At 36.1% G+C, this 18,800-nt stretch overlaps 1 protein-coding gene across 4 annotated transcripts in view; it reads left to right on the plus strand.

Moving 5' to 3' along the window:
- LOC121313119 (genetic suppressor element 1-like) overlaps nt 1–18,800 on the plus strand; it is an 87,853-nt gene that overhangs the window by 14,803 nt on the left and 54,250 nt on the right. The window contains exon 1 of one of the 4 annotated variants that reach the window (XM_041245305.1): nt 15,599–16,251. The exons of the other annotated variants lie outside the window; for them this stretch is intronic. Within the exon in view, the coding sequence (XP_041101239.1) occupies nt 16,215–16,251 (37 nt within the window). The 5' untranslated portion in view covers nt 15,599–16,214. Of the gene's footprint in view, nt 1–15,598; nt 16,252–18,800 lie in introns of those variants that run through there. 4 annotated transcript variants of the gene reach the window in all.

Genomic DNA, 18,800 nt, shown 5'->3' on the forward strand with positions numbered 1-18,800 from the left:
ATGTGCACTTGAATGGAGAAGTTCGGAGTGAAAGGTGAAAAGAGCACCCAACTGCGAAACAGTGAGATAACCCAGAGCGAGTGAAAGTGTTTTGAGAAAGAGAATAAGTTCGTTTTATATTTATTTTGGTGTGAAAACCGTCCCAAACAGGGATTCGCTGTTCATTTATTTAATTTTAGTTAACAATTATTTTGAATCCTATCTGGCGTCCCTGAATCTATTTTACCTCCATAGCACAAAACGTTACAATACGTTCATTTGCAATTTTATGGGTCAGTTCTGAGAGAACATCACCAACTTGTTGGATGGTGTTGCACTGTTTTGGGTGATCGAGCTGGCTCATGACATCCAGTTCACCAACTATATTTATTAACATGGAGGACAGACATCTTTGGACATAGCTGGGATCAAAAAAGGATGGAAATTAATTAAGTTCATTTAAGCAGCTCACTTGCTCTTTGTATTTAACTTCAGCATCGTTTTTACAGGAAGGGTATTCTCAAACAGCTGCTTTATTACTGTAGCCAAACCTGGGACCTCTCGCACTGAAGCATAGCGCCGATACCGCTGTACAAAACAGCCGGCTCCTTTGCAAGGAACGTATATCGGGCTTGTGCCTTTATATGTGATTATGTCAACTACCAGCCCTGCTGCTGCCTTCCCCTGTGCACGCTTCACTCTCCCCTGCCAGCCTCAAGTCTGCCCCGGACTTGCTCACCAGGCTAAAGTCTGACATGTGCATACTAGGGTACCTGCATCCCACTCTAACATCAATGTAGCGATCCCGGTTCCCGCAGGCAGGCGTATCACACAGGGTGAGGCAATCTACACACAGGTGGAGGGCGGGCGTGAACCCGGGACCTCTCACACTAAAGCATTGCGCCGATACCGCTGTACAAAAGAGCCAGCTCCTTTGCAAGGCGCGTATATCGGGCTTATGTGTTTGTATGGGATTACATCACATACCAGCCCTGCCATTATGGTCAACTACACCACTGCTAACCATAAAATCGCCCTTCAGTCACTACTTTCTGCCATCTTGGAATCCACAGTAACAACTGACCTGCTCCCTTGCAATATTTATAGTTAAGGATAAACACGCTCATTAACATTTACATGTGAAATGTGGGTTTTCATGAGAAACTGGGCATGGATTTTGCCATGGTGTTCCTCATTTACACGAGTAAATGAGATTTACCCTATCCCTGTCTTTGGCCATTTTTTTTTCAGCCACAAACCTGATTTACCAGTTTCTTTAAATTCCTCTGATTTGAGTCGTGTTGTATCTTTATTGCCCATGAAGCAAATTATTCTTATTTTTGTTATAAACAGTGTACACTTTCAAAAATCAGTTTCAGTTAAGATGCCAGATAATAGTGTTCAAAAAGAGGTCTAAAATAAAAAGAAAGCTTACCTGGATGATTGACTGAAATCATTTCAGTTACTGCTTTGTCTGAGCTACTCAAGCTCTGAACAGGTGGAGGGCTGTGTCTCAAAACAGTCATACAGTAATACCACAATTTAACTAAAAGCCATAGTGTTGCAGTCCTCCATGTACAATTTCCTATCTTTCTACAGTAGTATAATTCTTCCCTGTACAAATATTTTATAATTATTGTTGCAGTTGTATCTGCTGTAAAACAAGGTCAGATGTTACCATATATTTGGATAGAACTTGGCTTGACCACCCCGTCAATCTCGGAAAATTATGAACCGTTACCGTACGAGGGAATCACCTTTCAAGACATGGTTAAAATTCAAAAATGAAAGTTTATTACATAAAGTTTCAAATTAAGAGATAACGTCATCAATAACATATATTATAGATATATATATATATATAATATATATATATATATATATATATATATATATATATTCAGAAACATACACTGTACTATTTTATTTGTCACAGGTTTTTTATTATTATTTTAAAAGGAACAACGGCTATTTCTGAGAGGTGGAAGTAACAAAAAGTAAATAATATAATGCAAACTCATCTATTAACAACAACACAGCACACCTTAAATTGAAACTCAATTCACTCAAGGACAAAAAACAGCATACCTTAAACTGAACATAAATGTTCACTAGGTGCGGAAGATCTTTATTTGAGCTGTGTACTTTTTCTCCACAGTTTATTTAAATATATTTTATTTGAACCATGCAAGTACAAAGTGTCAGTCATTCCCCTCAGCCTCGTCCACTTCCATCGAGGAAATCGGGGCTTGCTCCTGCTGTCTGTTGGCACGTTCAGCCAATCACAGCTAACTTTAGTTGGAACCCAAAAGTGACACTCACCAGACGAGTTCTGGATGGGGGCTCCAAGCTTTACAGATGACTGGGATGAAGTTAGTTACTTAATGCATACGGCCCGCCCAGTATTTTCTAAAATTGTATTGTACTGTATCGTTTTGGAAACATTATTTAAAACAACCCGCCTCTATAATATAACATGTGCAGTCTGCATTATATGAGTGACTTCCCATTAAGCCAATCACAGCTTACAAAGGTAGTAAAATAGCCAATCAAATGGCACACAGGATCCGTTTCCTCATGCACATAGCACATATCATTTTGATTAGGGTAGTGAAGTCTTGTTTAAACTATTTATTTTACTTTGTGTCAAATTTAAAATCAGTAGTTGGAGTCACGGAAGTGAAAGGTGGAGGCGGAACACAGAAGATTCCAAACTCGTTAGCCAGATGATTATTTTTTCACTGAATAATTTTAAACACAATACCTCAATAAGAACTAGCAATTCTGGCATAATTATCCCTAGATTCATGATGAAAAGAGATTAACAGTTAATATTATGTAAGTATTTCAAATCAATCATAAATGTGTATTTGTTATAAGAAAAAAAGAAACCTAACAATCCAAATTATTATTACATTTATGCATATTCTCAAAGGAAAAAGAATAAAGGTTAGGCTTCATAGTTAAAAACATGTGTAAAGAAGAAACAAAATAAAACATTCAAGGAAAAGTAATGCATTGTTAAATGTTCATAATGAATCTGTGATGTGCTCTCTGGTCATAGAGTTCTACATTAGTGAAGCAGTCTTAATAGTTCATCATGCATTGTTCGGTTCAGTCATGCATTACATATACATATGCTAACTTCCAAGTGGCTAAGTACGCATGTACAATGTTCCAGCATCCAGTTGAATAGATGCACATTACGTATGGTGATAATTTCAATAGCATGGCTTCAGATCAGTTAAACACACAATATTTGTTTGATACTTATTCTGTTGTTGCAATATTTGAAACAAGGTCTTATTAACACAGTTGTCCTCTCTGTAGATGTTAGTTGTGCAGCAGCGCAGTGCACTACCTCTGTGAAGTGTGTAGGCAAAAGCTTTTGTCGTTCCGGAGGGAGCCCATCTTCTCCAGGACAGCTTTGAAGATTACATCACAGCGTTATGTTGCTTAAGAACTTCGGAGTTTGATGAGTTGAGAGCAATGAGAGAGTGAATCAGAGGGAGCAAATCCAGAGTGAAAGAAAATCCTTGTTTTGAGTTTAAATAACATGATGTTTAGGCATTCCCTTGTACTGTTAACAAGTTCTTGTCGGTTCTTCCATTGGTTAACAGTATTTGATAGATAGTTGCGTGTCACACAAAAAAGGTGTGTTAAAAATGGAATGTATTCACCTATTTCGTTATCAAAGGATTTTACATTCATCATTTAAATCTTCTAGTCAATATAACTTTAGTTACATTCATTAGAGAAGCATATACATTTCAATATCATTCTCTATACAAAATTACAATTACAAGCATATAAAACACATCATAATACAATCAAAGGATAATATTAAAAAAAATAGTTACTAATTTATAATATTAATTTAAAATGCAAGACAGCGAAGGTGCAAGTGATCAGGGCTTAAATAGAAAATAGGTACTAATTGACAGGAAACTGGAAGCCCCTTGCTGCACTCCCCCTGAACTATGCTGGCTAACATTACATTATGACTTACTGAGGTGAATACCATATCAATGCTTATATCAGTTCTAATATAGCGCTGACATGGTTGCTTCACACAGGAGTAAAAAGAATTTTACAGAAGGTCCCGATGTCCTGTAAAAAAAAATCTGAGGACCTCTGAGAAAATTATCTAGAATAAAAAGAAATGGACAGGTTGCATGGGACTTTCACCAATGTTGGTAAAAATTCAAAATACACCCGTTTATGTGGTTATTTTTAGTCCCCTGCGAATCAGGCTTTAATGCACATTGACAGACAACAGTCAGAGGGCATGTACAAAAATGCAAACATGCTGAATATCATTCTGCATCAAGTTAAAAACTTAAAACATGCTTTTATTGGTTGGAGGTTTTACTTATGGTATTTACCAGTATAGTTATGATGGAGCCGATGGGAAAAGTGAAAAAAAAAAAGTCTTCTGCAATTAGAAAATCTGTGGTGAACCATACTCTAACTGCGTCGTGTGTCTGAGTTCCTGTTAAGTGACGCTTTTGTGAACTTCGCAGAGTCTTCTGGGAATTGTAGTTCGGTGTAATGATGTCGTAGCGCTGTTATGGGCAGCCACTGTAATGGTCGGCACTATAATATCCGTCGCCATGATGTCTGCGTGGTTTTGGACTCTCTGTTATGTTATGTAACCCCTTCATTTGTTATTTTTCATTATTATTTTGAATTGGATTTTTAATCATATAGATTTTAAAGCCGAGTGAGCAGATTATAAAATGGATACATGTATTTTGTTTGTTTTAAGTCTGGTTTGGTACACAGTTATATACAAAGTTGAAATTTACATCTATGGTATTCATGCATAATTGCTATACTATTGCTGAGTGTTGCAATCCTACAATGTAATGTAACAAAACGGGCCAATTTCTTTGATACAGCACTAGCAGAAACACTAGATTCCTATCTATATTTGATTTTGTGTTTTAGTTATGGGAGAGTACATCTGAAGAACATTTTGTTAAAGATGTGGTTGCAGGTAGTTTACAAACCTTGACATTTCAATGCGCAGGGAAAACGTTGTAAGGCAAATATTTCGATTGAACATCTTTTTTCTCCTGTATTGAAAAGCTTGTTGCATTCTGAACTGTCTCTGTCATATCACTTTTACTGCCCACTTATGCACACTGATACAAAGACGAACTATAACCTTAAACACAAATGACAGACATAATAAATTAATTTTAAAAACTCGCCATTATTGAATAGGGTAACGACCTTTTCAAAATGCAAAAAATGGGACATCTGCCATTTCTATTTACATTTTTTTTTTTTTTTTACTGTTTCCCCCGAAGAGGAGGGGGGTTGGGGAGTAATGATTAGTTGCAGTGATTGTGAGAGTAAAATGATTAGAAATGGAACCAGCATAAAATACTTGTTAGCTAGTTTTCCCTTTAAGTCTGTATTTTAAATAGGTTTATTTGTAGCTTTTACTGTTGTGGATTATTTGGCTGTCACTGTAGTTGCTGTTCTGTTTCGATTGCCGCACTGTATTTATTTTTAAAAAGGGAACAGGAAAGAATAGAATGCAGCACTGTGACTGAAACACTTTACAGCATGTTGACGCAGAGTCGTTATCGGCATGGATCTGCAACAGCAGTGTATCACACAACAGTGACCTTTACACTGTAATAAAATAAGTCACAAAATGAAACAAGAACTGTAACATTTATAGGTTATATTTAAATGTTTAAACAAGGGGTAGAAGTTGAAGTAATTAGACTTGTTAAATAACATTGATTGTTTACAACTGAAAGTTAAAGTAAATATGTTTAAAGTAAACCAATAACAGTTGCTAAATGTTTTTTTTTTTTTTTTTTTTAATTGAAACTAGTAGGAACTTTTGAATGTACTGAAATGGAATCAACACAAGTTTGTAAGATAGCTTTTCCTGGAGGGAATGTTTAGTAGCAATGCAGTTCCCCCTTCAGGATGAAAGCGAGTAGCTTTTTGTCGGTGCTCACACAGCAAGCGCCCAGTCCTGAGTTTATGTTGAATGTAGTTACTGTATTGTTGGTCCCTGATTAAAGTCGCCTTGTTGAAGACGATACCTGGAATGGTTTTCGATTGTTGAAACCGACATGAAGTCTCCAAAAAGTCTTACACAACTTCAAGTCACGTCGATAAACCTTACACTTGAGAGATCCCTTTTAAATTTTTTCGGTACTTGTTTGTATAAAGTTATTTAATTTGTATTCAGTGAGCTTTACTGACAAACCAGGAAGTGTGTTGAGTTGAACAGGTGGAAAGCAATGTGTACAATGTGTGAGCTGTAGTAATATAATTGTAACATTGGAACATGTCTGCATCCAGCCGAATTATTGATATGTTATTTCTTCACCACATCCAAATCCTAACATTGCAGTCTGTGACGGGGTACACCCAGTCCCTGAGTGCATATGTATTGCTTGTGTATAAAAACTCGCCGTTTTATTGTTATTGTTTGACAGCTTGGAGGGTTTTAAAATGCCCCATCTGGATACAATCGTGAAAATGCGTGGTCAACAGCAAGTGATTATTGACAGAATGGATGTTGAACACGCATAGAGAAACCCTGTGCCAAATGTGGCAGAGAGATAAACTAGGTAACTAATGGCTAGTTTATCCCTCAGCCACAATATAAAACCCCACATCTTTGGCTGAACATGGGTGGTGTGTTCGGGGAGAAAGAACGTGAGTTCTAACTAACGAAAATTGCTACTCATGCTGGCCATGACACCAGTACGATATTTGTTTTATTTAGGGTTTGCTCAGTGTTTGTTTGGTGTTTGTTTGTTTTGGCCACTGTGCCTTTCTGTTTCTGTTAAGTGGTTTGTTTTGTTCAACCTTTTTATTTATTAATAAAACATGCAAAAAACCAAACAAAACAAGTGGAAAAAATGGGACAAGCTGCAACTGTCATTACCCACGTATGTGTGCTACGGATGAAGAAGGGCCATCCATAGAATAGAGAAGAAGTCTGCATCACCCCTAACAGACTGAAAGCCACCAGGGAGATAGAAGGTCAGAACAGCTGGGTTCAGGTAGGCAGAAGCAGGGAAAAAAAGAAACTTCGTCAAACACAACCACCAGAAATCAAAACAACCAACAGATTTGAGTCACTTCAGAATTTTGATGAGCAGAACCAACAACAAGAGAATGAAAGGAACAACATCCAGGACCCCATTGACAGTGGTGACCAGACAGCAAAAAGAAGGGAGGTCATGATTGTTGGGGACTCCATATTGAGAAACACAGCAAGTTCAGTTCGCAGTTTGGACCCCCTTACTACAACAGTGTGCTGCCTTCCGGGAGCCTCGGTCAAGCACATCACTGAAAACGTGGACAGGCTCCTAGAACGAACAGGAGACGACCCGGTAGTAGTCGTCCACATCGGTACAAACAACATTGGAAGAGACAGACCAAAATCCCTGCAAAACAAATTCAGAGAGCTAGGAAGGAAATTAAAAGAGAAAACCAAAACTGTGGTATTTTCTGGTATACTACCCGCACCTTGCAAAGGACCATATGGACAGCTGGAAATAATAAAACAAAACCAATGGTTGAAGACGTGGTGCACACGGGAAGGCTTCACCTGTCTTGATCATTGGACCACTTTCTACAACGAGGACTATCTGTATAGACGGGATGGACTGCATTTAAATAACAAGGGAACTAGTCTACTTGGAGAAAAGATCCTCGAGCAGGTTCGGAAGCATTTAAACTAGAAAGGAAGGGGGGAGAAATCAACAAAAAAACAGAAGGGAGACCGCATCAAAACAAGAACAACAACTCAGGTAAGACAACCATTAAATGTATTTATCTAAATGCTAGAAGTATCAGAAACAAAATTCTAGAACTTGAAGCTACTGCACTAACAGGTAACTATGATGTGATAGGTGTTACAGAAACGTGGTTATCTGAGAGTGATGGGGACGAATATAATATTTGTGGGTATACACTGTATAGGAAAGACAGGCAGGACAGAAGAGGAGGAGGGGTAGCGCTATACATAAGAAACAGTCTTGAAGCCCAGGTGTTAAACCTGGACAAAGAAAATAAAACCGAATCAATATGGGTCAGAATAACAGACAAAAATTCAAAAGGCATAATAATAGGAGCATGCTATAGACCGCCAGATTCAGACGGTGAGCACAATAATCTGTTATACAATGACATTAGAAATGTGTGTAGCAAAGGAGAAGCCATACTAATGGGGGATTTCAACTTCCCCCAAATAAAATGGGAAAACCCGGTGGGTAGCGCGAAGGATGAAATAGAAATGGTGGAAATGACAAATGACTGCTTCCTAACACAATTTGTCAAGGCACCCACTAGAGGGGAGGCATGCCTTGATTTAGTCTTTTCAAATAACGAAGATAGAATAACTAAAACAGAGGTCAGAGAACCACTGGCAAACTCAGACCACAACATGGTCTCATTTGAAGTGTTTTTTAAATCCTCAAAAGTAAAGACTAAAGCTAAGGTTTACAATTTTAGAAAAGCAAACTATGAAGGTATGAAACAGAGACTAACAGAAGTAGATTGGAGTAAAATAGAGAAAACACCCACAGAAGAAGGATGGTTGTTCTTCAAAAATGTAGTACTAGAGGCGCAAAACAATTATATCCCTAAAGTAGACAAATCTAAATGTAAAACTAAATTGCCAAAATGGTTTAATAGATCAATTAAAAAAAATATTCAGCGAAAAAAGGCACTTTACAGAGCATTAAAAAAGGACCAAAAAGAAAGTACACAGAAAGAGTACACAGAACTGCAAATGCAAGTCAAAAAGGAAGTTAGAAAGGCCAAGAGAGAAATAGAAATGAACATTGCTAAGGGAGCTAAAACCAATTCCAAAATGTTTTTCCAATATTACAACAGCAAGAGAACATTCAAAGAGGAGATTAAATGTTTAAGAGATACAAATGGCAAAATCGTAGAGGAAGAAAAAAAAAATAGCAAATATGTTAAATGATTACTTTTCACAAGTTTTTACAAAGGAAGATACGGACAACATGCCCCACATGTCATCCTGTTCCTATCCAGTTTTAAATAACTTTAGCATAACTGAGGCAGAAGTGTTAAAGGGACTAGGAGCTCTTAAAATAAACAAATCCCCTGGGCCGGATGAGATCCTCCCAGTAGTACTCAAAGAAATGAAAGAAGTAATTTACAAACCGCTAACCAAGATCATGCAGCAGTCTCTTGACACAGGGGTGGTACCGACAGACTGGAAAATTGCAAACGTAATACCGATCCACAAAAAGGGAAACAAAACTGAACCAGGTAACTACAGACCAGTAAGCCTGACTTCTATTATATGCAAACTTATGGAAACTATAATAAGATCCAAAATGGAAAATTACCTATATGGTAACAGGGTACTGGGAGACAGTCAACATGGTTTTAGGAAAGGGAGATCGTGTCTAACTAACTTGCTTGATTTTTTTGAGGATGCAACATCGATAATGGATAATTGCAAAGCATATGACATGGTTTATTTAGATTTCCAGAAAGCTTTTGACAAAGTCCCGCACAAAAGATTAATTCTCAAACTGAACGCAGTTGGGATTCAAGGAAACACATGTACATGGATTAGGGAGTGGTTAACATGTAGAAAACAGAAAGTACTGATTAGAGGAAAAACCTCAGAATGGAGTGTGGTAACCAGCGGTGTACCACAGGGATCAGTATTAGGTCCTCTGCTATTCCTAATCTACATTAATGATTTAGATTCTGGTATAGTAAGCAAACTTGTTAAATTTGCAGACGACACAAAAGTAGGAGGAGTGGCAAACACTGTTGCAGCAGCAAAGGTCATTCAAAATGATCTAGACAAGATTCAGAACTGGGCAGACACATGGCAAATGACATTTAATAGAGAAAAGTGTAAGGTACTGCACGCAGGAAATAAAAATGTACATTATAAATATCATATGGGAGATATTGAAATTGAAGAAGGAATCTATGAAAAAGACCTAGGAGTTTTTGTTGACTCAGAAATGTCTTCATCTAGACAATGTGGGGAAGCTATAAAAAAGGCTAACAAGATACTCGGATACATTGTGAAAAGTGTTGAATTTAAATCAAGGGAAGTAATGTTAAAACTGTACAATGCACTTGTAAGACCTCATCTTGAATATTGTGTGCAGTTCTGGTCACCTCGCTATAAAAAAGATATTGCTGCTCTAGAAAGAGTGCAAAGAAGAGCGACCAGAATTATTCCTGGTTTAAAAGGCATGTCATATGCAGACAGGCTAAAAGAATTGAATCTGTTCAGTCTTGAACAAAGAAGACTACGTGGCGACCTAATTCAAGCATTCAAAATTCTAAAAGGTATTGACAGTGTCGACCCAAGGGACTTTTTCAGCCTGAAAAAAGAAACAAGGACCAGGGGTCACAAATGGAGTTTAGAAAAAGGGGCATTCAGAACAGAAAATAGGAGACACTTTTTTACACAGAGAATTGTGAGGGTCTGGAATCAACTCCCCAGTAATGTTGTTGAAGCCGACACCCTGGGATCCTTCAAGAAGCTGCTTGATGAGATTTTGGGATCAATAAGCTACTAACAACCAAACGAGCAAGATGGGCCGAATGGCCTCCTCTCGTTTGTAAACTTTCTTATGTTCTTATGTTCTTACAGTGTTATTACACAGTGTGATAGAAACACGGGTGGTAATAGGGCGTAAAACAAAATCTCTGATTCAAAATGGATCACATATCTGTGACTGGATAGATTTAACCCCATCCCTGCCACTATGTATACCGGTAGGCTTCTACCCTGCTACAGTACATATATGTATTTGTGAAATATAGCAAGGAAGGATAACTTTATTTATCTAAATTCTGTAACAAATGAACCAATAACTTATTTAAAATATATATAGTTCTGTGCAAACAGCCACAACACACAAATCTAAAAATACATCTTAAAAAAAAAAAAAAGATGATTGTGCTGGTTGAAGTAATATGTGTAGAGGGCAGTCCTTTTTTTCCAAACTACATAAAAAGTAAGCAACTGACACAATTTGTTAACTTATTGGCTTGGGTCAGCTCACAAATATACTGTACACAAAATGTAAAATAACTAAATCAATAAATTAAAATAATTATCTTTGCTTGTGAAATATCATCATGCACCTGTTTCAATAGGTTTTTGTGTTACCGTTGATATCCCCACTTAGTGAATATATATATATATATATTATATATATATATATATATATATATATATATATATATATTTGGTTCTATGATAAATGGTAATATGTGATCAAGACGAAATGGTTTTGTGATAAAGATGACAGTTCTCCAATAAATAAGTTGAAACCACCATACATGTTTCACTTACTGCAAGCCAGATCTGAACGAAGGTAATATGCCAGTTCACTCACTATGACATCCATTGCCTCATGGGTGGTTGTATAAGCTACTGAGGATCTTCATTTTGCTACCATGTTTATCAGAGTTATATGCATAATACTATTACTAAAAGGGGTTATAGAGAATTAAATGAGTTCATTAAATCTTACCTATTATGCACTTACATTCTCCATGTAGATCTCATATGTGCTATTTGGAAAGAATTAGTTTGTATGGCTTAACTTCAGGTATTCTGTTACTGCTTCACTTCCTTTCACCTCAGCAGTGTTTTGGGGATCAAAGCATGTCGCAGGCTACAAATTATGTCAGTCATTAGGGTAAGCAGCTGGTTGGTAATGAGAGAAAATAAGGTGTTGAAGGAACAATTTTATTCTCCTGATGAAGTGATCTAGAAAGTGCAAAATACATATTTTACACAACATTTGTTTGAAAAACATTTGAAAACTACATAGTGAATTACCAGGAGAAACTTTCTTTCACATTTTGTTGTGTCAGTGCCTCAGAGTTTCATGCATTTAAATCAGGATTTTTTCCACTTATCTACACACCATACTCCACACTGTTAAGGGGACAAAGTTTTTCACTGATAAAAAAAAAATAAACATATATATTAAAAATACAAAATTGGGATAGGTCTCTACCAACTTTGCACAACTAGATTTGACAATATTTGACCATTCTTCTTTACAAAACTGTTCAAGCTCTGCCAAGTTCCTTGGGGAGCATTGATGGACAGCAATCTTCAAGTCATGCCACAAATTTTCGATTGGATTTAGGTTGGACTCTGACTGGGCCACCATGCTTCACGGTAGGGATGGTGTTCTTTGGGTGATGCGCTGTGTTGGGTTTGCGACAAACATTAACGCTTTGCATTTAGGCAAAAATGTTCCATTTTAGTTTCGTCAGACCACAAAACTTTTTGCCACATGGCTACAGAATCTGAGTGCTTTTTTGCATACTTCAAACAGGATTTAAAGTGGGCTTTCTTGAGTAATGGCTTTCTTCTTGCCACCCTACCATACAGGCCAGATTTGTGTAGTGCTTAGGATATTGTTGTCACATGCACTTTGACCAGTCTTGGCCATAAAAGCCTGTAGCTCTTGCAAAGTTGCTTTTGGCCTCTTGGTAGTCACTTTGATCAGTCTCCTTTTTGCTTGGACATCCAGTTTGGAAAGACGGCCTGATCTAGGTAGGGTCTTGGTGGTGCCATACACCTTCCACATCTTAATAATCGTCTTGACCGTGCTCCAAGGGATAGTCAAGGCTGTTGATATTTTTTTATACCCATCCTCTGATCTTTGCTTTTCAACAACTTTGTCACAGAGTTCTTTTGAAAGCGCCTTGGTGCTCATGGTTGAGTCTTTGCTTTGAAATGCACTACACAACAGAGGGAACCTACAGGAACTGCTGAATTTATCCTGAAAGCATGTGAATCACTACAATTTAACACAGGTGGAGGCCACTTAACTTGTCATGTGATTTTGAAGGTGATTGGTTACATCTGAGCTAATTTAGGATTGCTATTACAAGAGGGGTAGACACTTATCCAACCAAGCTATTTCAATTTTTTATTAATTTTCTACAAATTTCTAGAATATTTTTTTTCACTTGGAAGTTGTGGGGTAGGATGTGTAGCGAAATGGGGAAAAAAACTATTTAATGCATTGTAATTCCAGGCTATAAGGCAACAAAAGTTGCATTGCCTGGAGTCTGTAATACAAGCCTCTCATTTTCAACAATGAAGGAGTTGGGACAAGTCTCAGCAGTAAATTGGGCAGAGAACAACAGTACTTTTTAGAATGGATCACATGTAAGCTACAGTATTAACAATAGATGGAAAAGGCAATCTACCCTGTGACAGCCTTAAGAAGAAAGAGTCAACACACTCTCCATCTGGGCAATCCAACAATCCATCCAGTCTCTTGGCAACTGGATTTTGTAATGAAGAATATTTAATCAAGTCACATCTCATGGTGCTTTCAGCTAATAGAATATCTAAGAATATCTATCTAAGGTCAAGACACCCAAAGTCAGTAGAGGCCTGTGTTCAAATCTGGCTTCCTTTATAAAAGTTTACCATAGTATTTTTGCAGCTTTACCATGATTTTGCCATAGTTTATACTGGTTTGCCATGTTTTTTAAAATCTGTGTGCTTTAAATGCTTATGCTTTACTTTCACTTTGCTTTATTATACTTTGTTATGCTTTTACTATGGTAAACCTTTATAAGAGCTAGGTCACAGGTAAAATGAACTAGTTAGAAACTGAACAGCTAGAAACCAACATAATAAAACCACAACACAAGTGGCATGCATTTGGCATGTCTGTATCGTATTGTGTTTTTCATTTTTAGTATGGATGTATTGCCTGCTCCATATGGCACTCATCATTCATGGTTTGACCACTGTACTGGGTCTATTCAGGAATCCAAATATATATTTAAAAAGAGCAATGGGCATTTGGTAGCTTTGCAGGCAGTCTCAAAAAGAGAGGCAAAGGGTAGGTTTGAAGCTTGCTCATAGACATCTGTGGTAATTAGGGAATTTTTGCTCAGGTAATTTGTAGGAAAATTATGAATTAAGCATCATCTGAATCTGGTAGGGCTATTAACGGCCATTTAAAATGAGCTTTGTTTAAAAAAAGTCTTTAAAATGTGCACTAATTGGCATTTTTAATGCATTCTGTTGGCAATATTAGAAACAATATTGTACAGTGGTCCTAACACAACAGTATGTATTGCAAAAAGTACTTGATTGCATTTATTTAATACCATTGTAATATAGTGAATATCAAAAGAAACATATCACTTATATTTAGATAAAATGCACTAGATGTGATCTAAAAATGCAAACTCTGTTTTAGAGCAGGTGCAGTGACTTTTTATTGTGTTGATTAGCAACTGACATCACAAAGATATTGCTGATCTGTTGATATTGGGTAGGTGTGACTCTTGATCTCTCAGTTCATGGCTTGTCATTGAGAGTGTGTCTGGTTATATCATCTTGCCAGGTTTGAAATGGCTGGCTGTGAGCATCCAAGATGGAGAGCCACAGTATACTGCCCTAGTCCAGCCTCCAACATGCCGATTGCACGAAGGCGCTGCTCTCGTGACAGACGCGGCATATTGTTTTTTTGGGGGTTTTTTGTGATTTTATTCAAGCTTGCAATTCAACAGCTGAAATCACTCCATATCCAGTGTCGAATCAACTGTCTCACTAATCAGGTGATTAAGTGCATATGCCCTTATTATGAATCAAGCGTATCATGGTCAAGGATGAATGACAGTGATTAAAAAAAAAAAAAAACTTTTTGTCAATGTCCATCATTTATATATATCATCTTATTTTTTTTTTTCAAAAACAAATATGTTATAATAGCGATACATTTTTTTTATGCTTGGTATACAGTGTAAAATATATAAAAATGTTACCTCTGTTGTACCATTTACGACTGTCTTTCATGTTTCTGTCCTTCTGTATCTAGCACAGAATCATTCCATTGTCACCATAGGGCCTCAACATTTACAATCATCTGAAGGTAACTCCAAACAATACTGGAAACTATTTGTTCCACCTCGTTAACAGCATAGTTTGATTTCTACATTTTAAAAAACGCAAGCTTCCAAGTGAGATTAAAGGGAAGCAATATGATATTGTAATATAACTTATTTTTTATTTAAAAAAAAAAAAAAGTTCCCATTACTTATTTAAATGTGGTTTTGAAGAAAGTACAATAAATGTCACTTTTCTTTGCAGCAAATCAACAATGTGATGTGAGGAAAAGTTAATTGATGTGTTAGCGTGGGACCTGGACATCTGCCCAGTGTTTACTTCATGGTTTCCCAGGATTCTACTTTTCTTTGCCCTTACTATGAATCAACAGTAACATTATTGTACTAAAGTGCATGTCTTCTAGGGACTTGAGTAGAATGACCTCATTACCTGCTCATCAGGGAGCACTTGTTTCTTTCATGAGGAGAGCTTGGCTGACCTCCAGTGAGTGGCTGTTAGCTACTGACCTTGTAGGGTAGGAGACCCTGAGGTGGAGGTCAAGTTCTTTTGTGCAGTTCAAAGAAAGGTGACTCTGCTTTCTGGGGATGTTCTTGAGTTACATCACAGGATGAAAGAGAGAGAGAGAGAGAGAGAGAGAGAGAGAGAGAGAGAGAGAGAGAGAGAGAGAGAGAGAGAGAGAGAGAGAGAGAGAGAGAGAGAGAGAATGAATGTAAGCAACAGCAGGCTTTCCTGATCAGACAAAGAAAGCTGTACTCAGCTGCTGCACATTCATTGTCAAGATCTAAATGTACTGTCACTTTGCCAGGCAACGCTTGAGGAAAGATTGTGTGGAAGGGCACAACGTATGAAATTTGACCAGGATATCTATAAACAGACCTCTGTAATCTGCAGCCAAAAGGTGCTGCCGGGGTTTATGTTTGAGAGATGTTGTTGAGCTCTACTAGATGAACAGCTCGGAACTATAATGTGTTCCATGGTTACTAACCAGATAAGGGGCATGGCCAAAAGTTTTTTGTATTGCCGTTTTGCATATTAATGCAACTGTGGTGACCATCTTCATTTGTAGCATTCTACTTGGTGCATACCTTTTGATGGTGGTAGAGCAGCAAAGTCTGACAGGCTCTCTTTCAAAACCAGGGGAGGAAACACCTGAAAGATGAAGCAATAAGGATTCTGTGACCAGATTTACAGGGAAGAATCCTTTGCTGAGCTTCAGTTAACTTGACAGTGAATGTCTGGATTTTATTTGTATTTTTAAGTGTGTCTTCAACTAAGGTAATGGAGAAGGACCATCCAGCGTTTTTTAATTTTTCACCTGAACAATAATGTTATATAAACCATGTCTGGATTAAAACCTACAGCATACCTCTTGCAAGGTAAAAAATATTATTATTATTATTATTATTATTATTATTATTATTATTATTATTATTATTATTATTATTATAGTCAGTGTTCTGTTTTTTTTTTTTTTTTTTTGTGGATACTCAATAATCAACTATAATCAACATATTATAATAACAAAGAGACTAAAATGTTTTTTAAAATTTTACAAAAACAGTGTGGTGTAGTCTAGGTGTGTGTATGTATATATATATATATATATATATATATATATATATATATATATATATATATATATATATATGTATGTGTGTGTATATAATAAATATTAGTATAACTATATCACATATATTACATACCCTACAAAGAAGACCTATAATATAAATTATATATATATATATATGTACACCCGTAATATATATATAATATATATATATATATATAATCCGCTAATAACAGGCGATTAATATACCTTTCAGAAAGTCTTCTATTGGATATATAAAAAAAAAATATTTTTTTTGTTCTGAAGGGTGTGGCACATTCTCTTGAAAGTTAGGTACTGGCACATTCACCTGGTAATTAAGTATTCAGTAATGTAATACAAGTAACACTGTTTTATTATGGTTTGTTTTTACAAATAATGATGCTAATTAAATAATAATGATTGAGCTTAATGGTACAGTAGTAAAAGTATGGCTGTTAATAAAGTGCATATATCAGGTACTTTACATCATGAACTTCACATTTTCTTCCTGAAATACTTTATATAATTCTTTTCAGTTTTGTGTCTATTTAATATCACATTTTAATAGAATCACAGGAGCAATCTTGCTTTTCTTAACAGAAATATACATTTTGGCTAAAGTTTCTTACAGTTCAGATTCTATGATTTTTAATATTTAAATGCATTTCCTTGACATTTCATTTTGGCTTTCATTAGGACAGCTATTCATTATGGATTTTATAAAAGCAATAAATATTAGATATTCTACCTAGACCAAACCTAACCATATATAGCAGTTGTATAATATATACCTAAAAAATTTCTTATGTAGAATTAAATCAAATGGATGTGAGAGCATTGCCTTTTCAGACCCAACAAGGGATCATTTTTACTTTTCTTATTCGATTTGCACCTTTATATTCTGCATTTTCGGCTCATGCATTTTTTATTGTACTTAGTGTTCATTACAGCTGGTACTTTATTAGGAGCGTAGTGGAAGCTGTACAGTCACAGAAGTCCCCTGTTGCTTTGCCTTTCAAGAATTAGATTAGATGTGACCCTGTGCAACTCAGAGGGGAATGTGTGAAATTAACTGCAATTTACCCCGTCTGAGAAGCATTCAAATCACAGCTCTTTTCCGAACAGACACTGACAGGTGAATAACAGGATATAAAGTGTAAAACAGATTTTAACTATTATAAAATGGTCTTTACATTTGCTCTCTCCTTGTCTAAGTTCTGATGCATATAGTAACTCATAAAATATCATCAACATGCAAATGCACCTGTTTTCTATGACTAATAATTCAGTACGTGGAGATCTGTAGCAATGTCTGTTACAATATTTAAAATGTTGTATCTGTATAGTTGTAGAATACAAGTGGGTTAAAAAAAGAAGTAACAATTCATCACAATTAACTTTTTATTGTAATTTATACACATTTCAGCATTCAAATTGCCTGTTTAGTGGAATGTTTTGTGAAATTACTGAAATTGTTCTAGAAAATGTTAAGCTACATAGAAAAAAAAACACATTGTTAACAGTCTGAGTGGATACTGTTGGTCATATTTTGAAAGGTTAATCTTACAAAATGCCAAATAAACAGCTAAAAAGTGCATAAAAAAGAGGCCTTGAATTATAGTACTTAGTTGTTGGGTTCTAGTTTTGGCTTAAAAAAATATGTCCCTTTGTTACTTATTGAAAACTGGCAATTAGTAATGGAAGGCTATAGAAAAAACATCTTCAAACATAAAAAAATAAAAACAGATTTGGTTGTAAATTCTTAATTCATGCCTGTTTCAAACTCGTTCACACAAAACTATGTTATGCATAAGCCTAAAACAAATGCTTAGGGATGCATGCTCATGCTGTAGTTTTTTTTCTTTCTTTTCCTGATGTTATAAATTGTTTATTAGCAAGTATGTGAAGGCATATGCATTGTCTGGTAACAGAGTCGTAGATGAAATTAAGATCTGGTTTCTAGACAGTCACATAGACTAAATTTAATGTCTTCTCAGCAGTGTTTCAGAGTGCTTCAGTATAGGGCATATAGTCACAGTTTCAATAGCAATGGCAGTTCAACTATAATTTGACAATGTTCATCTCTGTGTGTTAAAAAAAAAAATAGGACAACTATGGTGTGAGAGCTAATTACTATGAGACAAGATGGCTAGTTTGCTAATTTGTAATGGATCGCTTGTTTTGTGGAATATACTGTAAGGGCCAATATGATTCAGGGTATAATGGTACAGTTATTTTTCAAAGGAAAACCTTGGGGAAAAAATTATGCATGGGATGTACACATTCTCTTTACAGATAATTTGGAAAAGTATCAATCTACTGCACAGTATAAAGATG

This window comes from Polyodon spathula, chromosome 3 (genome assembly GCF_017654505.1).
Source record: "Polyodon spathula isolate WHYD16114869_AA chromosome 3, ASM1765450v1, whole genome shotgun sequence".
NCBI classification, from domain to species: domain Eukaryota; kingdom Metazoa; phylum Chordata; class Actinopteri; order Acipenseriformes; family Polyodontidae; genus Polyodon; species Polyodon spathula.